This window comes from Apostichopus japonicus, chromosome 2 (assembly GCF_037975245.1).
Source record: "Apostichopus japonicus isolate 1M-3 chromosome 2, ASM3797524v1, whole genome shotgun sequence".
In the NCBI taxonomy this organism is placed as follows: Eukaryota; Metazoa; Echinodermata; class Holothuroidea; order Aspidochirotida; family Stichopodidae; genus Apostichopus; species Apostichopus japonicus.
This window is the reverse complement of record NC_092562.1, coordinates 3,346,487-3,371,846: the sequence shown is the minus strand read 5'-3', so window position 1 is coordinate 3,371,846 and position 25,360 is coordinate 3,346,487. Positions and strand designations below refer to the sequence as shown.

Genomic DNA, 25,360 nt, shown 5'->3' with positions numbered 1-25,360 from the left:
GCCCCAACTGAAGCAGTGGATACTCCCTCACCATGTGTACTAATTCCTGTGTATGCATGGGGGTGGGGGGGGGGGGGTGGGGGAAGGTACTACCTATTCAGCTTCGGGGATGTTGGGAATTAGGGTTGAAGGGGTGTTTCGAACCTGAAGTAAAGTTTGTAAAGTTATAGTCTAATCGTATGCATCCGCATATAGGTTGACCTATCGGCGGTAGCTATAGGTTTATTTTGGCGCAAGTTTCTTAGAGTCAACTTCCGAAATACCCAGCATAGTGACTGAGCCCGAACATGGAGTGGAATGTCCAATATATATGCCACGGATTAATAAGGTGCATGATATACTTAATAAATTCAAACCTTTCACAGCGGTGATAAAGTCTTTGGGTAAACCATCAAAACTCAGCTCAGAAAGCGGTGTTGAGACTCCCCACCATCCCAACACACATGTGTCGTGTCACGGTCACCAGGGCATATACTGGCTACCCTGCTGGCTCCGTCGACAGTTTTCGTTATGCCCCTGATGGTCAAAGTGATAAAGTCAGGCGGAAGCTGACACATCAGAACGTCCATGACTTGACACCCGGGGGAGTGGAAACTCAATGTCCAAATGTCATGACTATACTCAAAACATAACGTGAGCTGTCGCCTGCTATTATGAACATATCCGCGCAGTACTGCCCGTATACATTCATTATGTATGGGTATATACGGATTAAATACATAGCCTATGGCCGACTTGACTTGACCAAGGCTCTTTTTGTCATCGGTGGCGCAACCACACATGCTTTTAGGAGGCTTCAGCCTCCATCAGAATAGCATCAAGGGAAACACAGCCCCACCCCACCCCCTTACCCCTCCCTGCCACAATTCAGAACCATTGAACCATCTTCATTGAAAAGTTAACCGTCATAGATGTGGCCATAATTATATACCATACGGTACTATATATAGCAGACTCAAATGATTGACAAATTCAACTTCCCGCCGTTTAATTTAACATAGACAAACTGCATGAGTAGTTTATTAGCTTTCAGAGGCAAGAGGAAGGACACATACTATAATTTCTCACATCGCGTGGGATTACTTAAATTAGCCACAGTTACAGGCTTGACAGACAACTCAGTAGAGGAACGAATTAGTTGCTGGTATATTATATTGGTGACGACATTTTCTTATGGATAGGCCTCCGCCTCTGTATGACGTTTCACTATCGTCATCGATGACAAATACTATTCATTCAAACGTACTTATCTGCATAGCGAGCTGCTACTTATAGACTGCGAGGGGAGGGGTAGGGGGGGGGAGGCAGAACCGTTTGTGACTTTGGACAGGGAGGGGAACATAAGGGGCGCAACCACTTTTTTTTTACTGGGCGGAAGGCGGGGGCGGAGGGATTTAAATGTCATGTCGTCAATATTAGCGGCGTAACGTGGGTGGTGACCTCTCAGCCTTTAAGAATGTTTGTTCAACTTGAGGGTACTTAGATGCAAAACTGGTGCTATGGGCCTATTTGAACTTTTGAAACAATGGGTTTGCCAGGCATTTGCCAAGAAAGGGCAGACAGTTTAGGATGCCTATACCACACGTACACATTAGGATTGTTTTTAAAATTTTCTCTGCCAGTGTGGAAGCGGTAGGGCTAACACCTCATTAATATATGTGGTTGTATTTTCATTGGTAACATCTGTTGCATATGCAGTAATAAGAAATAACAGTTTCATTTTTCATTTTACTATTTTTACTCCCAGTTTGCAGTGAGCAAAAAGTAGAAGAACTTAGGCATCATGAAAGAGGCCTACCACGATGCCAGCAACTGATTTCAATGTGTCCATATAGCTAAACAAAAATGAGTTAAGTTTATCAACACCCAGATTTTGTGTACGACTATAGAGTCAAACCTGGCGACACCGTTGCTAATTGAACCCATTTTCATCACCAGTCCCTTACAATCGAATTGTAACCGCGTGGCAGTGGCAATATCATGCCAAGTAAATTGTAGTCATTTCTCGATGTAAACAAAATATACTATGCACACGTGATCCTAATCAGAACTGATGTCTCATTGGCAAGAACACAACAAGGAAATACGCCTCATCCATGTCTTTCATATCCTCTCAAGCGTAAGAGTATGTGATATCGTCATCTCCAAAAATACTACTCACACAGTCAGTGTTACGCACGGCACTCTCTCTATAGATCTCGTGTTTGGTGTGCATAACTTTATAAACACAGCCAGCCAAACAAAACAGACCTACACGAGTGGATATACTACGGTGTCTTTTATGTGCCTTGTAAGAACGTTGAACACTTACTCATTAAGTGAACCACAGTGCATCTTTATGCATATTTGACTGGTTGATGTTGATATAAAGAATGTGTATCTAATAAGAGAGCTTCGAAAGAGCAACTTTAAATAAAGAAAAATAAACTCGGCAAACAATCAGAACAAAAAAAAAACGTTATATGATATTCACACACGTAAATATTCAAGATTTGTAAGAAATAATGACCAAGCAAAAATGCTGCATCGTTATTTCTTAGATCCACGGAGATTTTCGAAATATCCACCAATTCTATTATTTTCCTTACAGTGATGTTGAGGCTATGATGGATCAAACTGCAGATGAACGCATCGGCGTTTATTGGCGCCTCAACTTCGGAAAGAAGAGCAAAAGCAAAAGCAAATTATGAAGAACTTGTGACAAATAGCTCCGAAAACATCATACAGGCATAGATGCTACAGTCAGTAGGGAGTTCAGCCCACCCCCCCCCTCACTCGCCACCACACCAAAGAAAGTTTGTATAGCCTCTCTCTCACCATACACGCTTGTTTGACTTGAAGGTAAATAAGCAGGGCTTACCCCGCCCCGTCCCTCGAGTTAGTCTCCTAGGTTAAACTGCGACACCTGAAAACGTTTTCCCTATTTATTATAACTGTATTGTTTTACACGCTTTTGGTTCTTCTCCACTTGAGGACAATCCGTCCGTATGAAAAGCCCTTTTTAACATTTGATCCGCAAAACTTATTTTCAGAGATCTTAATCGTGTTTTCAGATATCTCAATTTATTTGAGATGTAAATTATTGCAGATATCTTAAAATGACTCTCAGATTATAATTCCTTACATCTCACTTAGAATTTCAAATATTTGAAATGATAAAAAATTGCTTCCTGTAGGTTTCGAAAACATAAATGTTCATTGATAACACTGACAAAGAGGTTCTAACAACATCCACTCGTAATTTGACGGCTTTCACATAAACAATATGCCTCATTAAAGCCTCCGTAAAATTTGCCGGCATCACTGACGGTTTTATGTAAATTTTCTTAAAAAATTTGGCTCATTAAACTAAAAAATAGGGCATTCAATGATACATACAACTTTAAAGTACAATATTATCCTTCAAAACTTTTACAATAGACGTAAAATAAATGTTTAATACTTTATATATAGTACATTGTAAAAGTTTTTTGTGTAATTATATCTAAAACTCAGAATAAATGTCAGTATTAATATAAATTTACCCAAATTATACTAATGAACTAATCCATTCTGGCAAGGTGCCAAAACAAGAGTATTACAGTGTAGAGCGCGGTTTCCATTCAGAACATCCTTTAACCGATTCACATACACACGTACTTACGATCAAAACAACAGAACGGACGTTCGTCTTTGGATCTTTCGCTAAAATTTTAACAGAGTTGAAGTTATATTTATACATCCAGAGAGCTTAAAAAATGTCTTACCAAAAAGAAAAGGAAGCAGAGTCGGTATGTTAATTTTATTTTATTCCCTATGATCCTTTCTGACTCCGATTATGATCATTTTGATTCAGACCATGCGGTTGCTAACGCTAGACATGCTGAATTATCTGTGAGTTGTCACGCCCAAAATATTTTCATCTGTGGAATACCTTGACGGCGATTAAAAACATTTGTTGGGAATTTTGTGTTCGAAATAACGTAGTTGATAACATATTTTGTAGTGCTTTTCATACTTTGCATCATGGTGATCATGTTGATGAATTATAGAGGTATCTCAGCGCGGGAAAAATGCCACGTGTTTACACTTTTGTTTTGTTGTCATGAGAGTTATTCCGCACTGATTCTCATCATGGACAGATGCGACAACCTCTTTTGGCTAGGCTTATTTTTATCGATTCACTCAAGCCTTCCCTGAAGAATCGTAAACAAGGCCACCATATTTATTTTCTAGTAATACATGTTTTTGTCTTGTAGATAATACATTTCCCCATTTACCGTAATTCTAGTTTTGCTTTTAAATACTCATTGAAGATGATGCTAATTATGTGATGTTAGGCGTTTACCTTATATAACTCCTTAGGCGAAATATTTAAGTTGAACCTTTCAGAGTTATATCAATTAAAACTAATGGCTTAGGTTTTATATTAAAACACAGTATTAATAATCCTAACCCATATCTTGATTCATATTATGCATTTTCAAGTTCACTTGAAAATGCATGGTTGTCTTACTCTTACTAATACTACTACTACTAGTCTTACCACCAAAAAAAACCCAAAAGTAATAAAGGGCCTTAATACTTGCTGTTTCTTTTTTTAAAACATTTTTTATGATATGAAGTTTTGTAGCTTATTCCTGATAATTTAACCTAGCAAACAGTAATGAGGTCATATAAACCTACTGGCACTGTGTATTTTATTGTTAACCTCGCCCTCTGCACAATTCTTCTTTTCCAAACCAAGAAGAATGGGGCAATTTTGTTAAATGAAATTAATGGCTGCACTATTTTTTCAAAATCTAGTTCAATTTCTTTGCCTATTCAGTAGGAGGTACCATGCCTAATACCCTTGCACACCGGCAATTTTCAGACACTCCTTTTATTAGTTCCATAAGTGTGTGCACTGTGTGTGTGCAACAGCCATTGACTGCATGCATGTCTGGTTAATGCTTGACACAGCAGAATTTCAGACACTCTTAGTAGGATATGCATGGTTGTGCTGAAGCAATTAATATCGTGGGTGCGGAGCCGGCTGCGAGAGGCCTTATTTTTGGAAAACTGCCAAGTATTATCACCAGCATATTTAGGCTGGGATGAATAATGCAGATTGAGTCAGTCTGGCTGTTGTACTACAGCTTTGCACGTATGTTGCATGTGAAGTTATTATAAACATGTGAAGTTATTATAAACCGGTGGATCTGGCAACAGAAGACCAAAAAAAAAAGAAGAAATTTATAAAAGACTGGAAGTGGGTTTATTACAAATGATAGCAGTTGTCCCACCAGACAGCTACAGTAATGGCTGAAAGGCTTCTTTGTGTTCAAAGTGACCACTCAATATATACATATATAAAATGCTGCAAAGGGTTGGCATGTAGCCCAATTTGGTATTGATCAGTTCTGTGGGAAACATTGCTGCTTGGGTAACTACAGTTGCCCAGAACAGGTTTATGTGTATTCTCAATGACACTCTTTGTCCTGGTCGGTATATTGCCACACAACAGTTTGGAATCACAAGAACAGTAGAGAAATCTGCAGTCAGGGTGGTACCATAAGATCTATATTATTCCCGCAATGGATCTAACATTATTTAAGAAATGTGTTAGGGCGGTACTTGTAATGTGTTCAAACTGTATAATTGATAGAACCCCCCAAAATTGGCAGTGTATTGTGTACAGTGTAAGTAGCATCTTTCAACAGAATTTGGTAGCAATTTTTGATATATATATTATATATAGTTTTTAATTATATTGATTTGTCAGGTTATGAGACTGTCTTGCTGTTAGTTTTTCCAAAATAAACCCCCAAAACAGCTTGTGCACAGTTCTTTCAGAGACACAATCTATTTAAATAGTAATGGTTTTTCAGTAACTTTGCTAACATTAAAAAGAAAAGAGTTGCATAAAAATAGGTTCTAGCAAAAATTTAGGCTTGTTGGCAAACTGTCAACTTCTGATGAAGATAGGGAAGAGTTGGCAGTTAGTCAAATTCCTCCCTGGTTTATTCACCTCAAGTGTCGAGTCCAGAGGTTGGAGTGTCATCTCTACTGCAAGCATCTCTTTGAGAGATATATTTACCATTGACGTCAATGAGCGACTACTGTTGAGCATTGTCTGACGGAGAAAGCAGACACCCAGGAGAAGTCCATTTAAGTCTGAGCTATGAGAATGCATTTAATTATTGCCTCAATGGCTTTTTGTTTTTTTCCCCCTGGTTTGGTGACGTCTTAACATACTGTAGGAGTGTAGGTACAGTAGTCTGTTTTAGTGTTAACATACTTCTTGGGTACACAGAAAGATAGGGGGGGGGGGGGGTCGTTGGTGTGGTGGCCTGATAGAAGGTTGGATAGTGGTTACTCTTTGACAAAGAGATCATTAATTACATATGTGATGTGCCATAATGTTTGATTTAATGTATAGTTTTATGTCTTAAAAAAATCGGCAGGCGGGAGATACTCTATAATACTATAGGTGAAAGTGTTTTAGTTTTGAAGTGATGCAAATATGTCATTTGACAAAAGTGAAAGTTGGCATGATTCAGCTCGTGATTTAACCAAGCAGGAGGGGTCTAATGGCTGGCTCTGGTCGTAATTAAGTATCTGGCCAAATATGTTTCGGATGACTTTCCTGCTTTTGTTGTTTCTCATTCTCTTATAAGACCTGGAGGAGGCTTTTGAAGAATTTTGTTATTAAGTGTATTGGGCAGCGCCAGTAGGTCTTGGCAGTGAGAAAGGCACTGCACCTGTTTAGCATCAATATTCAGCAATTACTGGGTATTAACACAAGGCTTGTTTGCTTGGACAAGGAGGGAGCTTGCCAACAGAGTGACATTTTGAAGCCAAAACGTAAAATAAAATAAAAATAAAGTAACTGGGAGACCCATGACGGGAGTATTTATTACCTCAACTTTGGACATGGATTTCTGAAATTTTGTGCCATTAATATCATGATTGTGGGCAAACCTTTTTTTTTTTAACTAGAAGAAGAAGACTGGTTTTATATGAGATGCTTAAAACTTAAAAAGGCTGTTTTATTTCTTCTTGTAGATATCAAGCAAGGTTGCCCAGGAAGAGAAGGCAAATAGTATACACGCTAATGTATGCAAAATTTTTCTCGTATTTTTGCATCAGTGTGGCATGAAAATGTTGCCGTTTACCAGTGTTTAATATAGCACACTTGAGTGATGAATTATGACCAAGAAACATCTTCCAAATTGAGTTATTTGTTTTTTTCGTTTAACAAAAAAAAAATAGAAATTGTTTTCTTGTTTGTGAACATGCAGTCCAGTATATTAAGTGTGAACTGTGTATTTATACTTGTTTATTTATTGGAGTAGGTGTGTACAGTTCATTTAATTATTGAAGTTGTTTTGAATTGACAACAGTTTTCAACAATGATTTTTACTTTGCTAGTTTTGATTGTTAATGGTTGTATGCATACAGCATTTTGACATTTATGATTTTGTTTCTTATCTTTTTTCATCATGCATGTCGAACTCACAATAAGAACTAATATTATGATTGTGCAAGTCACCAATCTTGAAGATAGTGATCAATATTAACTAAAAGAACCAGTTTGTTCAAAATCTTGTCTTTCAACAAATCAGATATTCTTGCTATTACAGTAAGTTAGTATCGGCAGGAACTGTACATGTATGTCGCATTGTGTCATCAATTTTTTTTTTTTTTTACATAATTATAAACCTATCCCTACAAGAAGAAAGATGTCTTGTAATGTCCCTAAAAGTTCAAAGTAATTGGATTCTTGCTTAACTGAGAGGCAGGGCAGGGCAGGGTTGGGTAGGATAATTATATTGTGAAGGGGGGGGGGGGGGATGGGTTACCTCACACTCAGTCAGTCAATTATTAAATATTACCACAAATGGGATTGGGGGGGGGGCTGGCTGCCCAACAGTACAGTCTCTTTTGCAGCCTGCTTTAGTTTGTGCATTAATCACTGCACTGGGATTATTAATAATAAGCGTACTTGAAGATGGCGCTATATCATATTATATTATATATACTTACATTTTGCATGAGTTTCATTGGTTCTTGGCATGATGATGGATGATGGTTATATTATAATTGCATGGGTTTGGCCTTCATTATCACATTTTCTTCTTCCTACAGGAGTCTCCCATGATGAAGAGAAATGGCGGACCTCCAAGCGGCCCAGTATGCACTTTTCATTAATTATTCTCTCTAGGTCATATAGAGTTAGAATATAACTTTTAAAGGTCGATGCCCCCACCCCCACCCCCCTCCATAGAAGAAGGAAAACAAAATTAAACAATGAGCTCACTGTGACAAAGATTATGCACGGTACAACAGTTGGTTGTTGTACATTCCTTTGTCTAGAATCAATAATGCAATGATCTGAAGCCTCAGATGGGACTTTTTCCTCTGCCATTCTTTTCTCTTTGGTCTGCTTGGGGGATGTGTACAAGCTTGTTCGCTCTCTTTTCTACAATTACCTGCATGTTTTCTTTGAAATAACTAGTAAACTGCATGTTTGTGCCATGGAGAGTATGTTTTAACTTGCTTGATACTGGAATTATTGTATGTACATATTCAAATCATCATCCACTCACTGGTTGAATTGAGGTTTCTTGGGTGGTTGTGGGGTTCTACACCCGTGGGGAATGGTTCGTCCAGTATCACATCGCAGAATCATGTCTGAAGTTGTATCTACAATTATAGCAGTTTACACAGTCACTGTAGTATTTTACCAAGAGAAACGACAGTCAGAGCCTGCAAGACTTAGAGTTGAAGGCTAAAATTACTTCCCATGTTAAACATCACACGGGAAACCCCCCCCCCCCCCCCCTTTTGGTGCAAGTATCATACTTGTCTTATTTTGGGGTTCCATACTGGGTGAACTTAAGTTGAATGAGCCACTGGGGTCCTGTCACCTAGCGAAGATCCCTCTGCTCTGTAGCCTAGCTCTCATCTGCAACATTTAAAACAAATTTCTGCAGGCATGGCCATTTTCTCTGTCTGATTTTAGTCAATGCAAAAATCTACTTATTGTTTTTACTGAGCAGGCTGAAAGGTTTCTGTTTGACATCATGTTACTTTTGAAGAGCAGCTGGGGGGCTCTTTTTCCACCACCAGGCTACAGTAAAAACTTAGCACACAGTGCCTAGATACTATGAAACGTTTGTACCACATGGAGGTCGTTCAGCATTGGTCATTACTTTGTTATGTTGCTTTCTTGCAGAACTATGATTTGATGACCAATACCCCCATTCAGGATAAGGAAGCCGAGGGGGATGAGAACTTAGAACGCGGAAACTGGTCGAATCATCTGGACTTTCTCCTGTCCTGTGTGAGCTACGCGGTGGGCCTTGGCAATGTCTGGCGTTTTCCCTACCTATGTTACAGCAATGGAGGAGGTAAGGCTTAAGAAGCTTCACTGAATGTAGTCAGTATCATCATATCTACCTGTGGTATTCTCCTCTTACACCTAGATTATACTGTCGCTGGTAATTCCATTGAGCACTTGGAAGTATCCAGTTATAAGAGTCACCACAAATCATTTAAAACCAGTAGGGGGTTTCTCAAACTTGCAGCTCAACTGTTACAACAAAAGTACCTTTATGGACTTAGTACTTCCAGACATTACATTTGTAGATAAATAAGAAAGTAAAGATGCTTTGAGAGTGAAAATTATGTTATTAAAGTGCTCTGTGAGTGGCTTTGTGTCATGTGTTGAACTTTTGCACATGTGTGACCAGAGTATAGCTTATCTAGCATGTTTGCGTGCAGTCGTTGTTGGCTTCAATCGAGAAAGTAAACGGTTATTTTTTACATATATTTTACATATATTAGGCATTATATGCCACTTACTCCTATGTAAGACCAAAACTGTGAAGTACTATTTTGAAAGTTGTTGGATGGTGTGATTATTGTGCCTTTGTATCTCATTTATGAATAGATTTGGCAGATGGGGTCATTTATGACGCCTTTTGTGTTACCGTATATATTTACAAAGCCCATGAACAAAAGCATAATTGTGAGGGAAAGGTCCTTCTTTGCCAGTTACAACAGAATGGTACTGTATGTAGTACCATGCTTGCCTAGTGCGTAGCTCTGCTCAATCTGTTTGAAAGTATTTTTAATTACGTTGTTATTTTTTTTTTTTGAGTCTGGATCACGAGTTGGAGTGTACTTAGCTAATGTGAATGGAGGTAGTAATAGCTGTTTACACAGACAGGTGTAACCTGGCCAGAGTTTGCTTTTCTGCTTGTCCTGCCCCTTTGGATAGGAAGTATTGTGTTTGCTCTGTTCCAATTTTGCATTTAGCCTACGTCATTCTGCTCTATTCAGACAAGTTTCTCATGCGTGGGTGGTGGTGGAATGCGGATCGCTTTGGTTTCAAAAGTGGTGGGATTGGAATGACTTTGTCAAAAGGAAAGAAAAAAAAACAGTGTGTAGCGACATGCTAGGATGGCTACGTCTCACAGCTAGGCGGTCGCTTGTACTGTAGCACCCGTTAAGCCTCGTCATCTATGTTAATACTCCTATAAAGATTATATAACAAAGTCTGGTTGATGATATGTCAAGGAGTTAAAAAAGCTCTACACATTCCATGTAATAAAGATTTCCCTTCGCGCCAAAGTCGCCCTGAAAGGCCTGGTTGCCTCAGTAGATTATTCATGTACGAGTAGTTCTCAGTAGCATCAGTGAGTCTCCTCATTGTATGACTCGTCGCACAAAGGACCTTTTGGAAACAGTTGAAAAGGAACAAAGCTCTTTGAAGTAGGTAGCTTAAGGACCATCCAATTGATTTTGTACCAGGCTTTTTGTGTATAGAAGTTGAAGCTGGCTATGAGGGGAATGACCTTCAGTCAGACAAGACAGCCTCATATGTCAGGGTTCTGGGTTTCATCTTGATTGGTAAGAGGCAGTGTATTTAGTAGGTGGCAAACCTGCAGACTTTTGCCTGTTCAGGGGATGGGCCAATAGAAGGAACTATAAATACAAATTGGTTAGAGGCATCATATTTAGTTGGTGGCAAACCTGCAGACTTTTGCCTGTCAGGGGGTGGCCAAAGAAGGAACTACAAATAAAAATTGTATTAAAAAATGTTGCGACCATTGACCTCTGTTTGGTTAGAGAATGGGAGGGTTGGGCATTGGGAGAAGGGGGGGGGTTCGGTAAGCTGGTGGTTTTATAATCTACCTCGCAGAATCTCTGAAGTAGAGTAGGTCACTTAGATTTGTAACACTTTGGCCTTGAGTTGACACAGGTGCATCCTAAAATGACCTTGTAGGATCTGTTATATAGAGATATTGTGTGCAATTTAATTTGCTATGTTCTTGGTGAAACGCCAGATGAATTTCCACCTTAGCAACCTCCCCAAGCCCCCCCTCCCCCTCCTCTCCCCCCAATGGCAAAAAGAATATGACTTATGTCATTGTCATAGCACTGTGCAGTTTGGCCTTGGTTACGATTGAGAGTACACAGATTTCACAATATAGACTGTGGTGGTACACAGTGCATGATAGAAGCTTGCAGATAATTAGATAATATATCTGTAACCTATCTGCATATGTATGTAATATATCAAAAGTACTGCCAGGCTGTGATTAAAGTGTGTGTCTATGCTTATTGCCCATTGATGTTCCCTCCTCTAGTCATTAGACTCTCCTGATAACTTCCGGTGCCGGTTCAGATTGTGTCATTCTCTGTGTGAATTCAAAGTAAATATTGCTCTATAAGCAGTCTGGGTGGGAAGTTGGGATCTGCGACTTCCGAAACTAAGCCCCAAAGTTGTTGATTTCTGATAGTGCAGTGGTAGCAGCCGTGCCATTCAGGAAAGGTTCGTTTCAGCTCTGCTGGTATAACTGCCAAACCTGAGAGAGGCCACTATGGGTTTTCTCCGTAACAGGTACTCAGTGCTTTCTGCGTTTTAATGTTTTTACTGTTGACAGCAATTTTAGCCAAACGTTTTCCCCAATCGAAGTGAGACACCCCCTCCCCCCACCCCGACTTGTAAAGCAAGAAATGATTTTCTCCACTCAAAAAAAAGATGCACAAATTTGTACTTTTGCCCATGCCCAGTTGATGGACATTTGCATGCATCCTATGAAAGAAAGTGTGGATGCAAGCCAAAATGATTGCAACAAGAAGGAATACTGAGAAGTCTTTTGTCATTCAAAAGTCAAAGTAAAGTTTATGATGCGATCAGCACTTGAGGATTGACATACAGTTAGGTAGAACATTTGTTGTGATGATAACTGGTGAATGACTTGACTTTGTAATCCGTAACGTGTAATCTTTACGGCAGAACAGATCACTTACGATGCAAACACATTATTCGTCTAGGCGGGAGGTTGCTTACCAATTCCTAAGCGTAACTGGTCTTTTCCTCACCTTGACAATCCTTGCCAGAATAGAGGAAAATAGAGGAAAAATATTGCAACCATTGAGGATCGTAATGGTTGTGTGTCTTGCCAACATTTGACCTTTTGTATATAAAGATATAGGTATAGATAGATATATATAGATTTATAAATATTTTGGCACGACAAAGGCATTGATATCGAGTGAGCTTTTGACAAACCATGATATACAGTATAGGTGTTTGCATTATATGACTGTCTAAATAGTGCCTGTCTGATACATTCCTTCTGGGGGAGACTAGAAGATGCTTAAAATAACGTAACTAGTAAAGCTCTTCTTCCTGGTCCATCATAATCTAATCCTGTCCATTCCTCTTGGCTTTTGTCTAATGCACTGCAGTATAATACCTGCTTCATCCCAATTTTCAGAGCATTGCTGTAGTTTCTCTCTGTGCAAACATGCAGTCTGTTGCATGCCCTGCATTCTATCAGTTATGACTATCAAGTGCGGCGGCTGTGCTCTTCTGGCACTGTGCCAAGGTAAAAGTGTCGTCGCATTCGGCTCTGAAATATTGCTTCCTGCTTAATAAGGCTTGTCTGGACAGCTGTGATTGGGTGTGGGTTTGGATGTTGTACTGTTAAAGGTGGCGTCAGCCGTAAGCTGGAAAAAAAAAGCTAGTTTCAGGATATTTAATGGATGGGCAACGGGGAGTGTGCTAGTTCAATACAAACGTGGAAGGGAGTTGAAAACTGGTTTAGGTTAATCATCTTTGCTGGTATATATACATATAATGTGGTATGATACCCAATTTACAATGAGCTCACTCTGAGGTTCTGCAGAGAGGACCAAAGTTTACATAGGACAGCTCTTTCCAGGTACATTATCCAAGAAAGAGTTTCACAGGACCAATATTCCTAGTGTCTTTGTAATTTGTAAATCAGCAAATTGCTTGCAAGTCAGGAATTTTTTTCTTTATTGTACCCGCTATTGTTACAACCCTTTATGCAGTCAACATGTAAAAAGAATTTTTTTTTTTTTTAGTCAGAGGTCTTTTATTCTCCTTTGCTTTTTGTTGGCATTCCATACTCGGCTAACATAAAGACCCTGTGTTTCTGAAGCCTCCTTTGTTGTTCTTAGCCTGAAGCAAATTGCGTGTTTGGATGGAGTGAGCTCCCAAAGTGTATGACTGGCTAGTGGAAAGATTGAACACCCACCCACACTCAACTTTTTCATTTCTTTCAATGGGAACATTTTTCCAGTGAGATTGTCTGGGTTTGGGTTGATATGTATTCAGGGCATACCCTTCAGTATTCAGATGATATTGCAGAGATTGGCAGGTTAAAGGGGGGGGGGGGTTGGGGGATGGGTGAGAAAGAAACTTTGTGGGGAACAAAAGGAGTACGTAGAGCATGATAATTGTCCCTGGTTGTAGCCGTGAAGTATTTTATTATGGTTGCTATGTGTACCTACTGTATACTAATGCTAATTGACTATTCTACTACAGTGTACACATTCATTTTGCATTCTTTGTGAAGGCTCAAGTGTCATCTTGTGGGAAGGACCCAAGTTCTCTCCTCGAATTCATGGAATGGATGCGAGAAATGTTCAGTTAGTAGTAAGAAATATTTTGAAGTGAGGATTAGATACTTTAGGGTGACCTCTAAACAAAGAAGAGAAAAAAACCCTCTTTTTTGTTAAAAGCAGCAATCGGTCTCCAGGTTTTATGTACTAAAGAAATGGCAGTCCGAGGAATGAGATGAGGTTCAACCTTTCTGTTTTTTTCACTTTGTGTTATGTGTTTAGGTGCGTTCCTGATCCCGTACTGCATCATGCTGTGTTTCGCTGGGATGCCTCTCTTCTTCTTGGAGTTGAGCTATGGACAATACTCTAGCCGTGGTCCCATCAGTGTCTGGCAGTCTGTTCCACTCTTGAGGGGTAAGAGGTTTTAAAATGTTTTGTTTCTTTCTTTTCTCTTCAGTTTCCGAATCATCAGATTTTTAATTAAATTCTTACAATTTTCAATGATTTTTTACGGATAGATTTGCTTTTGTTTTCAAGTCATTTCACGTCAGGATCGTCCGTCCGTCAAAAAGAAGGAGAAGTAGTTAGACCAGATGACGATGTCTGTGGTGCTGATTTTAAAATACTGCTTTGGCGGGAAGTGTGGGTGGGTAGGGGGTGTACTTTATTGCTCAAACAAGGCTTATAGGGTATTTCATTTTTGGTTCCCCCTCTCTCTCTCCCTCCCTTTCTCCATCTATAGGGGTCGGCTATGGCATGGTGGTGACATCTGGCATTGTAGCAGTCTACTACAATGTCATCATCACTTACTGTATATTCTACATGTTCAAGTCCATGACCAAGAGTCTACCCTGGGTCGGCTGCGACCACGAGTGGAACTCCGAATATTGCAGCGAAATTTACGACGATTGTATCAAAGAAGGGGGCATCATAACGAATGACAACCTATGTCAACAAGTCGCCAACATGACCATGGAGGAGAAGGCCGATTATAACATAACTGAAGATGGTAGTTTGGAGAACTATGTTGATCCATTTGCACTTTCAAGGAGCAGACCCAGTGAAGACTTTTACAGGTTGGTTAAAAGCTTTTTGTGCTAGGATGTTGTTGTTGTTGTTGTTAGTGGATGATTCCGATTGGATATCAGACTATGGAAGTGCCTTCATGTTTGTCTAAGATTGGAATTAATTGCACTTTACCCTGACTAGTCTTGCATTATCGGTATCGGCTGGTTCTTGCGATATCGGCGGCAAGTGGGTGAAATTAAGCCTCATTGTCGATGATGGGTAAGCCGATATTGAACTCTTTTATAGACGGGAAAGTTTTCGTCATAAAACAGCAAAATACATAAATTTGTAGGCTAGGCTAGTGTCCGTACGTACGGTTCATGTTAGTGTTCGATAGTACAGTTAATGAATGGAAGTAGCGATTCTGCCAAAAACTCCCGGTGCACCCGGTATTTCCGGGTATTCATCAGCGGGTATACCGGTATCTTTTTTTGCTAATACTGAAGCACCCTAATATTACTATATCATAATGATATCATATTTTCCACTGGTGTGTGATGAATCTGCATGCATAACTGTTCCAAGTATTGCATCTCTGGGGGGCGGTTACACTAGAACTGTGTATGTCTGTTAACGCCCAGTCAATTTCTTTTGATTAGGTATGGTGTTTTGCAAGACTCTGGAGATGCCGGTAACTTTGGACACATTGTGTGGCAGTTGGCACTCTGCTTACTTCTGGCCTGGACTATTGTATTCATCTGTCTGGCGAGGGGTGTCAAATCATCAGGAAAGGTAAACTCATCCGGGTTGTGCCTAAGAAATGATCTTAGACACTCGAAAAACACTCAAATACACACAAAAAAACACTCAAAAACACACCAAAAACACTCTCTGAGTGGCGAACGTGATACCAGACTGAACGGTCTTGGGAACGACAAGTTTTCTTCATTTGGTTGTGTTGATGTCATTCCTGATGGTAATGGTGGTCACACTGGTCAGAAAAATGACTGCAAGGATCTCTGACCTGTTGCTACTAATGTGGGGCGGGTGCAGGGGGGGGGGGAGCGTATGACAAATAGCAGCATTACCATATTTGGAAGTTACCATTTTTTTAAAATAAGTCTGTCGTAATATTTGTTAATTTATCCTTTAGCCTGAAAAAATTCCAGGCGTTGGCCCGGCGTGGTGATTCTACTCCACACCCCTCTGGTGGGTGGGGTACATATATTTTCTCATAAATCCTTGATCTCTGTCGTCAAAATGGTAGCCATTTAACATTTCTTTATTCCGTCCTGCTCTTCTAGGTGGTCTACTTTACTGCCCTCTTCCCTTACGTGGTCCTCACTATCCTTTTGGTGCGTGGTCTTACCTTGGAAGGAAGCATTGATGGGATCATATTCTTCATCAAGCCCAGATGGGAGTTACTTGCCAACCCTAAAGTCTGGAAGGATGCTGCAGTTCAAATATTCTTTTCCCTTAGTGCATCATGGGGTGGTCTTATTACGCTTTCTTCTTACAATAAATTCCATAACAACTGTATGAGGTAAGAAACACTAGATATTTATTTTTGTGTTTTCCCACTTTCCAGTGACTTGATCCTTTGTAAGCATGAAAGTTCCAACAAACTCTAGGGTTAAAGGAAAGGGAATAGGGTTTCAAGAAATGAAAAAAACTGTTTGCTCCTCCCAGAAATGAAGTATTTCAGCTGTTATAGACCATGTATTGTGAATAGTCTCTGTCAATGTGACAAGGTTGTAGACCATCAAGAGAGCTCACTTACAAGTACTAACACATATCTATACGAATCATGAACACTGGGAGGGTATAATATACTTAAAACCTATAATTGGATAACACCTTAACCCAGGAGCGATATATCCCTTTACACTCCTTAGAGGGGGTATAAGAAGAATACCACATTGTTTTTGATGTAACTTGTTTTTATCATTCACCCCCCCCCTCACTCCCCCTAGGAAGTGAGAATTCAACCGTAAAATATTTCTTGCCGGTGGTAACCATCCCCCTTCCTATTTGAAATCTTAGTGCCAACAATGATTTTTTTTCAAAACAGTTTTATCACCTCTTTATCTTGTTCAAATGTACATAAGTAATTAAAGCTGATAAAAGATCTGTTTACACACACTTGTCTGTGTAAAAGAACTAACAATTTATTTACCCTTTTTTTTTTATCACTTCACAGGGATGCTATTATTGTTCCCATCTTGAACTGTGCGACAAGTATCTTCGCTGGATTTGTCATCTTTTCCATCATGGGTTTCATGGCCAATAAGCTGGGCAAAGATGTTTCGGAAGTGGTCGAAGAGCGTGAGTGTTTAAAAAACCTTTTTCTTGAAAAACTGTCAGTTGACTGAATTTGAGTTTTTAGACCCGTCAAGATTTGCGAGTGTCAAATTTTATTTTGAAGCTCTCCAAAATTATCTCTGTGGCTGCATAACGGTTTGGTTTCCATTTTAAGCTAATTTCTTTGTTTCTTTTCTTTACTACAGAGTTTGGCTTGGCTTTTATCGCATACCCCGAGGCTGTGGCGCAGTTACCAATCTCTCCTTTATGGGCTTTCTTGTTCTTCTTTATGTTAATCACCTTAGGATTCGGAAGTCAGGTCAGTCTCTTAACCGATGCTTTCGTCGTCTCGTTGTGAGACTGGCAATATTTACAGTACATAGACTTGATTGTGCCAAATAGTCCTCACTCACACCATTAGTTTTGTACGGTAGGGAAGCCTACTTTCCCTCTGTACCGCAGCCGCTCTCCATTTTGTTCATAGTAAGTTTCCGTCCCTCTTCCAGATTTGTATCGTGGAGACGGTTGTCACCTCGGTGGTCGATGAATTTCCTCAGCTGTTGAGGAAGTGGAAGCCACTCGTCTTGTTTGCCTACTGCGCCTTTGCTTTCTTCTTCGGACTCCTCTGTGTTACTCAGGTAAGTCTAGTGTGCCTTGTGGTGTATTGCATATATATATATATATATATAAATGTGTATGTACATAAAAATTAATAATAAAAGGGGGGGGGTGGTTTAAGGGCGGAAGTGCGGAACCAAAATGACAGAATATTTACAGCATTTTGATGGCAAAGATTGAGCTGGTGTACTGTGGCTGGACCCCGAGATCCCAGGAAGATGCCAATACTATGCATTGGTAGGTCTTGTGTATGACTCGGGCATCCAAAAGATAAAAGCCAGTCAGAGTAGTAGTCGTGGGGGGGGGGTGGGGGAAATTCTTGTAGTTTTCAAGGCTGTTATCAAAGTACTGCATGGCAGTCCTTGTCCAATTCGCAAGTGAAATTGTTTACTGTTGTAAGAGTTTCGCAGCAATTGCGTAGCATTTTATTGACCTGTGATCATGACAGTTTTGGAATGCCCACCAACAGCATTGTTATGTGTATATTGTGTGTTTGTCCATACAGGCTGGAAACTATTGGGTCATCCTGATGGACAAGTATGCTGCGGATTTTGCTCTTCTGATCTTTGGCCTCTGTGAGTGTATTGCATTAGGTTGGCTATACGGTTACAAGAGGTTCACTAATGACATCCGTACCATGGTTGGAGACCGCATCGTGGACAATGTCTTCTTCAAGTGGTGGCCACTGAACTGGTGTGCCCTGACCCCTGCTGTACTTTCTGTGAGTACCATTGTCTCTCTACCTCTCCTCCCCCCCCCCCCCCCCGCTCTATGAGCTGAAATCTCAACACTTTGCGCCAGTTTTCATAGACATGAGATTTTCGGTGCCAAAATAACATTTGATCAGTTCACAGTTGCTGTACTTTCTGTGAGTACCATTGTCTCTGTACCTCCCCCCCCCTCACCCCCACACCCACCCGTCTATGAGCTGAAATCTCAACACTTTGCGCCAGTTTTCATAGACATGAGATTTTCAGTGCCGAAATAATATGTGATCAGTTCACAGTTGCTTAATGTTGGGTTTGATCAGGGAGATCTGCAAGTACCCCCTCCCCCATGCATCATACAGGTCTTCCTGGTCAGAGCCATTTTGAAGCTGTTCATTGTCTCATTTGGATTCAATCCCCTAATGGTGTTTGATTGACATGATCGCAGTCTTTGATTAACCTCATACATTCTCTCCTCACAATGTTGTCTTATGGCGGTATCCTCTCGAGTAGAATTTGTCAATTTTTTTTTTTGGTCTCCTCCACTACAGTTTGTGCTCCTGTTTTCCTTGATCTCGTGGAGACCACCCACAGCTGGAACTTATGAATTTCCTGTGGGTTGCCATGTCTTTGGCTGGTTCTTGGTATTCTGCTGTCTGATCTGGATTCCTGTGGTCATGATCTATGAGGTATTTGTGAGGGCATCTGGCAGCATTTCAGAGGTAAGCTTTCCCGACAATATAAATTTCTGCTGACGATTTGTGTTTTGTCGTTTTGTCGTTCGACGTGATACTTGTACGTTTCAGAAATGTTTGCATTTTTTATTGTCTGCCAGGGGTGTCCCTTGCTTGGCTCACATCTAACACTGGTATTCCATTTTCATATCATTTCCAGCGAGTTCTAGACGCTATCCATTCCCGCGATTCCTGGGGACCAGACCTCCCAGCTCACAGGAGGGAAGCTGTGGAGACACACAAGGCCAACGGTACAGAGTTCTCCGGCAACCCGGACTACCGATCGCCAAGGATCAGTCAGGGTACCGAGATGAAGAATCGAAGCGGAAATGAATCTGTCTAATCGGTCAGTGCCTAATTGGTCATCCCCACACCGTTTCATCCGATACAAATCTCTATGGGTTTATTGGGACATCTAAGATCAACTGTCACACGGTATCGCAGCCCACCGCGCACAACGAGGATCAGTGCAGGGCCCAGAGTGCGAGAGAGAGAGATAGGTAGATAGAGAGAGGAATAGGTATGACATGTAAACCAATGGTCTGCTGATTTCCATCTCTTTGTCGTGGCGTGTGGTGTCTTGGTTGGACCTGCTTTGTCAGACTATAGCAGTGGTTTTTACTGGATTACGGGATTGTATTTTGTATAGGATAATATGGACTATCCACTCGTCTCTTCGACTGTAAATACAGATTGAGGTTATGGAAAAGAGACGATGTGATGAAGTGGCTTGTAACTAACCTGTTGGGCGTACCGAGCTAACCGTCCACGAGAATCGTATAGTCTGGCTATCATGAGGACTGAAATATATACACCTGGGCGGTCACCGTCGAAGCTGCCGGTGATGTGAACTTCAACACCTCAACCAACCTCACCTTGGTGAAATCCAAGTGTTAACATGATGAGGTTGGATGAGGTGTTGACAAACTTTGACCAGGGAGGATGATGTTGAGGAGATATTACTGGATGCAGCTTTTCAGTAGATATCCAAGCACATATGATCGTTAAGTTTGATATCGAAAAATGAAAATGGGGAAAGATTACAGATGAACCGGCGGCATGCATGAGCTGTACATGTATGTATGGTAGCATGCATGAGCATGCATGGTAGTGTGAACTGTTCCAGATAACGGCTGCAAGACATCTTAAAGAAATGGCTTCTGTGCCATGCTCTTGTGTTTCGGGAAGTTTGTGAGCAGCAGCAGCAGTCTAAGGCTTCGGTTAGCGGCGGCGGTCTGATGTAGTAGCAGGTGCAGTCGGCAGATGTTTTAGTTTTGTAGCCAGTTCCAATGTGATGGGCCCGTGCGTGGTCACACGTGACATGACAGATGGACAGGGATGTAGCAGCTTTGACTAGTCTTTGCTCTAATGTTTCTCTTTCTAGCTTTGTACAGTCATCGGTAGATATTGAAATCAGCAGATAACCAAAGAGAAAGCATACAAATAACTTCCCATCTCACCCTGGTACACTTCTTTTCACAAGGTGTAAATGGCTTGCCAGGTTGATGGAATAGTGAACGGTGTGCAATCCAGTTTTGGTATAAAATCCTCCAAAGCTATTGATTCACAACGACTGGCAATCACTGTTAGTCTTCTACATCCCTATCCATCTACAGATTGGTTGGTTACACCTGTGACAATTAATCGGAGATTGTGTAATTAAAAGGGAGCCGAAAAAAACAAACAAACAAAAAGCTTATATTTGTGTGAGAGAGAGAGTATTAAGACAAGGGAGTATTCATTAAGGTTGTCTTATTAATAACATTTTATTATCAGGTAGTGATGGGCAGAGTTGCTGAATTTTGGCTGTACAAGATGATTTTTTGTTTTTGTTTTTTTGGTTGCCGGGGTAAAATCTGGTCTTAATGGTAAGCAGAGTTGACCTGCGGTTAGGAAAGAAAACGTAACTAATAGTCTGCCAGAGATGGCATTGGTGATTACGCGAGGTATGTTATTAGGATTGCACACAATTAGCTCAATAATGAGATGCAGGTTGTGGTTGGGACCAATAGAGCGAGAGAGAGAGAGCCCTCTAAAATGTATAAATCTGGTAGTGCAGATTAGATGATGGATTAGCTAATCTCTGGTAATCCATGGTAAAGACTTCATTTAATACTTTGTTGCTGAAGAATGTACAGGGAAGATTGATAAAATATGTAACACAATAATAGTGGTACCTTGTGAATATTAAACAGCTATTTATTATACTGTAGTAGCGATTCGTGTATTGCAAAGTTTGAGATCTGAAATCGAGTATCGAGCTTAAACGGCTTGTATTTGTATGTATCATTCAGTCATCTTTTGGGAAGGTAAATTGTTTTGCTTTATCCGGCAATAACTTTTCGGCTATCCAGGGTCTTCGAATAACCAGCTAAAAAAGCAAACTTCACAAGATTGTTATTATTTACATGTTGTAATCTCATAGACAAGTTTGTGCAACTCATCATTCGTGTTTAACTTGGGGAGGTCATTTTCCCCCTTCGTAGTCTTCTCTTTGAGAGCTTTGGGGAATTTAATTTAATAACTTAAGTGTGTGGAGTTTTGTCTGCATACCTTACTGTTGTTTAATAGTATGTCCTTTATTTATATCTTATCAACCAGACAATTTTTCATCCCAGATATCAACTTACATCTGTTTTTTTTGCTTTTGTATTTTTTTTGTTGCAATAAGTTCCAACATTGTGACAGCCATGTGATGGACTTTTACAGGGTATTAGGTTGGAAAGTCTTTTGAGATTTGATGCCTGGTGTTGTACACCACTGTAGTAGTGTTGGGCTTGATTCTGTTGATGCATGTGTATAAACTCATTCTAGTATCAAGTACCAGTAGGGGACATATTGCATGTTTGTGTTGGAGAAAGAAGGTGTTTTAATTTGGTGATGGATTTGAAAAATATAGATAACTCCAAAAAAAGTAACAAAATTAGTAAATGTTTTACAAAAAAAAAGAAAAAAGAAAGGGGGGAGTAATAAAATGGAAAAAAAAACAAAATGAAGACAGATGTGAAAACATTAATAATGATATAATATGGGATGACTGTTTTCTAGGAATCAAACTTTTCTCTCTGTATCTTTGGATTTATCATTTGGAGTTTATGTGCCAGCCTTAAAGATGTTTATTTATCACATTCCAGTTGAAAAAGCTATTCATTCTCAGCGGAAAGGATACAGTTGATATTTCATGGTTGTCAAATGTATGCTGATTGAAATGCCATTATTAATTGGAATCTTTATTGGAAATAGTTTTGATGGAATCTGTGGGAGAGGTGTTTGACAAATAACTTGAAACTTGATTTTAAAAAAAAAAAGGGAAAAAAAGAGAAGAGTATTCTGTGGAAAAGAACATCATTCAGGAAATATATGAGTTAATTTTTATATTTTAATGTCGGTTAAAACGATTTTATTAGATATGTTTTGGAAAATCTGTTTGGCCCGATTGAATAAAGGCCGATATTTAGTTTTGTTTGAAAGTTGTTATAAAAAACGTCTATTTAATATACAGATTCTGTAAATAGTTGGCCCATCATCAATAAGGTATAAAAACAGCGATGGAAGTGCTAGTAATTACCAATGAACCATGCTGTTCCATCCTTTTGGTCAGTGGATAGTATTGGTCAGCATGTGTGCCGTCTCGATTCATGGGCTTCCCTGTCAGGTAAAAGAAAAACAAAAAAAAACACTGTATATAATAATACTTCTTTTATTTCTGAGTCTTTATGACGAGAGACTGATCTGCTCATCTTATAAACCGTCCGCAGTTGCATCCGTGATAAAATTATTAAATATTAAAATATAACGAAAAAGGAGGTGGCAATTTTGTTGAGCTGAAAGAAACTGTGATGGGAAAACTACCATCGTCCCGTGCAACGTACCAATGTTACATTTCTTTTGGCATTGTGACTGCATGATCTCACAAAGGTAACCCATGATACTATCAGAGGCTGTTCTAGTTTTAAGCAGTGAAGTGGTCAAAGAATGTTTTTTTTTTCATCCTACTGTCTTTATCGTCTGCCTCCTAATCTGACTGACTGCTCATCAAAAATGTTTCAATATTTTGAGTCTTCAATGCTTACGATGAGAAATTCCCTAATGGAATATCACAAAAGCTGAAAGAAAACCTACTTTTTAAAGAAGCTAATGTAAGTTTAGAACCTAATTGGTTGAGAAAATAACTTGACATAACTGTCTTGTCAGTTCACGTTATCCCAAAGCTGAAAGAGAACCTGATCTTATTTACAACCTTATTGAACCTGTTTGGGAACTTGAGAGAACCTAATTAAGAACCTAATTGAAAACATATCGTCTTGTCAGTTTGAGTTCACTTGATGGCAATCCGCTCCACGTCAAGGTTTGATCATTTTGGTTGTTTGCCCTGTCGTGAATTCGAGACTGCAGGATAGAGAGAGGTTGGGGGTAATTCCTATGTTTACTGCAGTTATTCAACATGTGTTAACTGCGGATGTTACATGCGTAAAAACAAGGTGTGCTTCATCGTAAATCGGTCGATGCCTAACACATCTGAATTTCAGGGAAGTGCCAGCATTATTTATTATTATTGTTTTATTCCTTTTTTAATTCTTTCTCGTTTCCTTCTAACATATATATAGATATATATATATATATATACTATTTCCCCCCTAAGAGACATCGAAACTGTTTTCGGAAGGACATATATCATAATTGTTGACCTATGGTAAAGTATGTTATGTTTGTTGCACACATTGTTTTCTTGTACAATTGTTTTTGTTTTTTGTTTGTTTTAAAATGGTTCTATAACAGATGGTACAGCGTTAAAGCAGAATGGCAAATATTCAGAAGGGCAGAAAGGCACTGCTGGACAATTAAAATTATCTCAGGATTAAGAGATCTGCTCTGTGTACATATAAGCCTTTACAATATTTGAATGGATTGCCTTGTAAAAAAGTGTATAAAGTGAGTTGTAAATAAAAATGTCAAGGAAAATCTTTGAATTTCTTTATTATTATGTATTGTCTCGTTGATAAGGGGTATATTCCTGGTGGGGGGGGGGTGGTAAAGTCTGAAACGTAACCGAGGTAACTCATGGTTGTTGTATGTCCATGTGTGATATGTAGATGCACCTCTTCTGTGAAGTTCAAAATTTATGCGAGGGTCATCGCAGGCTAATTAACTTCACACCTCCCACGTTATATCCACCTTAATAACTGCAGTGAATTAAGTCTTTTCTATGGATGTCAGAGGTTGCTTTCGAATCCTAAATCTGACAAAATCAAAACGCAAAGAGTTAAGCTTAAATTCATTTATTTCATTTCATTTATTGAAACCAGTATAAATATAGCATATTTATAAAAAGGAGTACACATGTCAAACTCAAAAATAAATAAATATGAAAACCATGATAGATAAGATGTTCAAAAGATTGCACAACAAGAAAGCATTAAAACTATGTACATTACTAGAACTAGATGAAACAATTAAAGAATATGAAAACCGTGATAGATAAGATGTTCAAAAGATTGCACAACAAGAAAGCGTTAAAACTATGTACATTACTAGAACTAGGTGAAACAATTAAAGAATATGAAAACCATGATAGATAAGATATTCAAAAGATTGCACAACAAGAAAGCGTTAAAACTATGTACATTACTAGAACTAGGTGAAACAATTAAAGAATATGAAAACCGTGATAGATAAGATGTTCAAAAGATTGCACAACAAGAAAGCGTTAAAACTATGTAAATTACTAGAACTAGGTCAAACAATTAAAGAATATGAAAACCATGATAGATAAGATGTTCAAAAGATTGCACAACAAGAAAGCGTTAAAACTATGTACATTACTAGAACTAGGTGAAACAATTAAAGAATATGAAAACCGTGATAGATAAGATGTTCAAAAGATTGCACAACAAGAAAGCATTAAAACTATGTACATTACTAGAACTAGGTGAAACAATTAAAGAATATGAAAACCGTGATAGATAAGATGTTCAAAAGATTGCACAACAAGAAAGCATTAAAACTATGTACATTACTAGAACTAGATGAAACAATTAAAGAATATGAAAACCGTGATAGATAAGATGTTCAAAAGATTGCACAACAAGAAAGCATTAAAACTATGTACATTACTAGAACTAGGTGAAACAATTAAAGAATATG

The 25,360-nt window shown here is 39.2% G+C and overlaps 1 protein-coding gene across 2 annotated transcripts; it reads left to right on the top strand.

The window, feature by feature from the left end:
* Positions 1–3,596: 3,596 nt before the first annotated feature.
* Positions 3,597–24,178, top strand: LOC139974404 (sodium- and chloride-dependent glycine transporter 1-like). Of its 2 annotated transcripts, XM_071981539.1 has the most exons (13): positions 3,597–3,770; positions 8,110–8,154; positions 9,200–9,374; positions 14,131–14,262; positions 14,591–14,924; positions 15,516–15,648; positions 16,161–16,399; positions 17,057–17,181; positions 17,364–17,476; positions 17,664–17,795; positions 18,281–18,496; positions 19,034–19,204; positions 19,377–24,178. In XM_071981539.1, exons 1-13 carry the CDS (start codon positions 3,738–3,740, stop codon positions 19,557–19,559), a joined length of 2,031 nt encoding a protein of 676 aa, XP_071837640.1. In that variant the 5' UTR covers positions 3,597–3,737; the 3' UTR covers positions 19,560–24,178. The 2 variants fall into 2 exon arrangements, with proteins under 2 accessions (XP_071837640.1, XP_071837650.1); XM_071981549.1 differs by lacking the exon at positions 8,110–8,154.
* The last annotated feature ends 1,182 nt before the right edge of the window (positions 24,179–25,360 follow it).

What these genes read in the sequence shown, in the direction of transcription:
- LOC139974404 (XM_071981539.1), top strand. Translation starts at nt 3,738, where the DNA reads ATGTCTTACCAAAAAGAAAAGGAAGCAGAGTCG. An exon ending in GCGGACCTCCAAGCGGCCCA is followed by an intron (nt 8,155 to 9,199) that starts GTATGCACTTTT and finishes GCTTTCTTGCAG; the next exon opens with AACTATGATTTGATGACCAA. An exon ending in ATGTTACAGCAATGGAGGAG is followed by an intron (nt 9,375 to 14,130) that starts GTAAGGCTTAAG and finishes TTATGTGTTTAG; the next exon opens with GTGCGTTCCTGATCCCGTAC.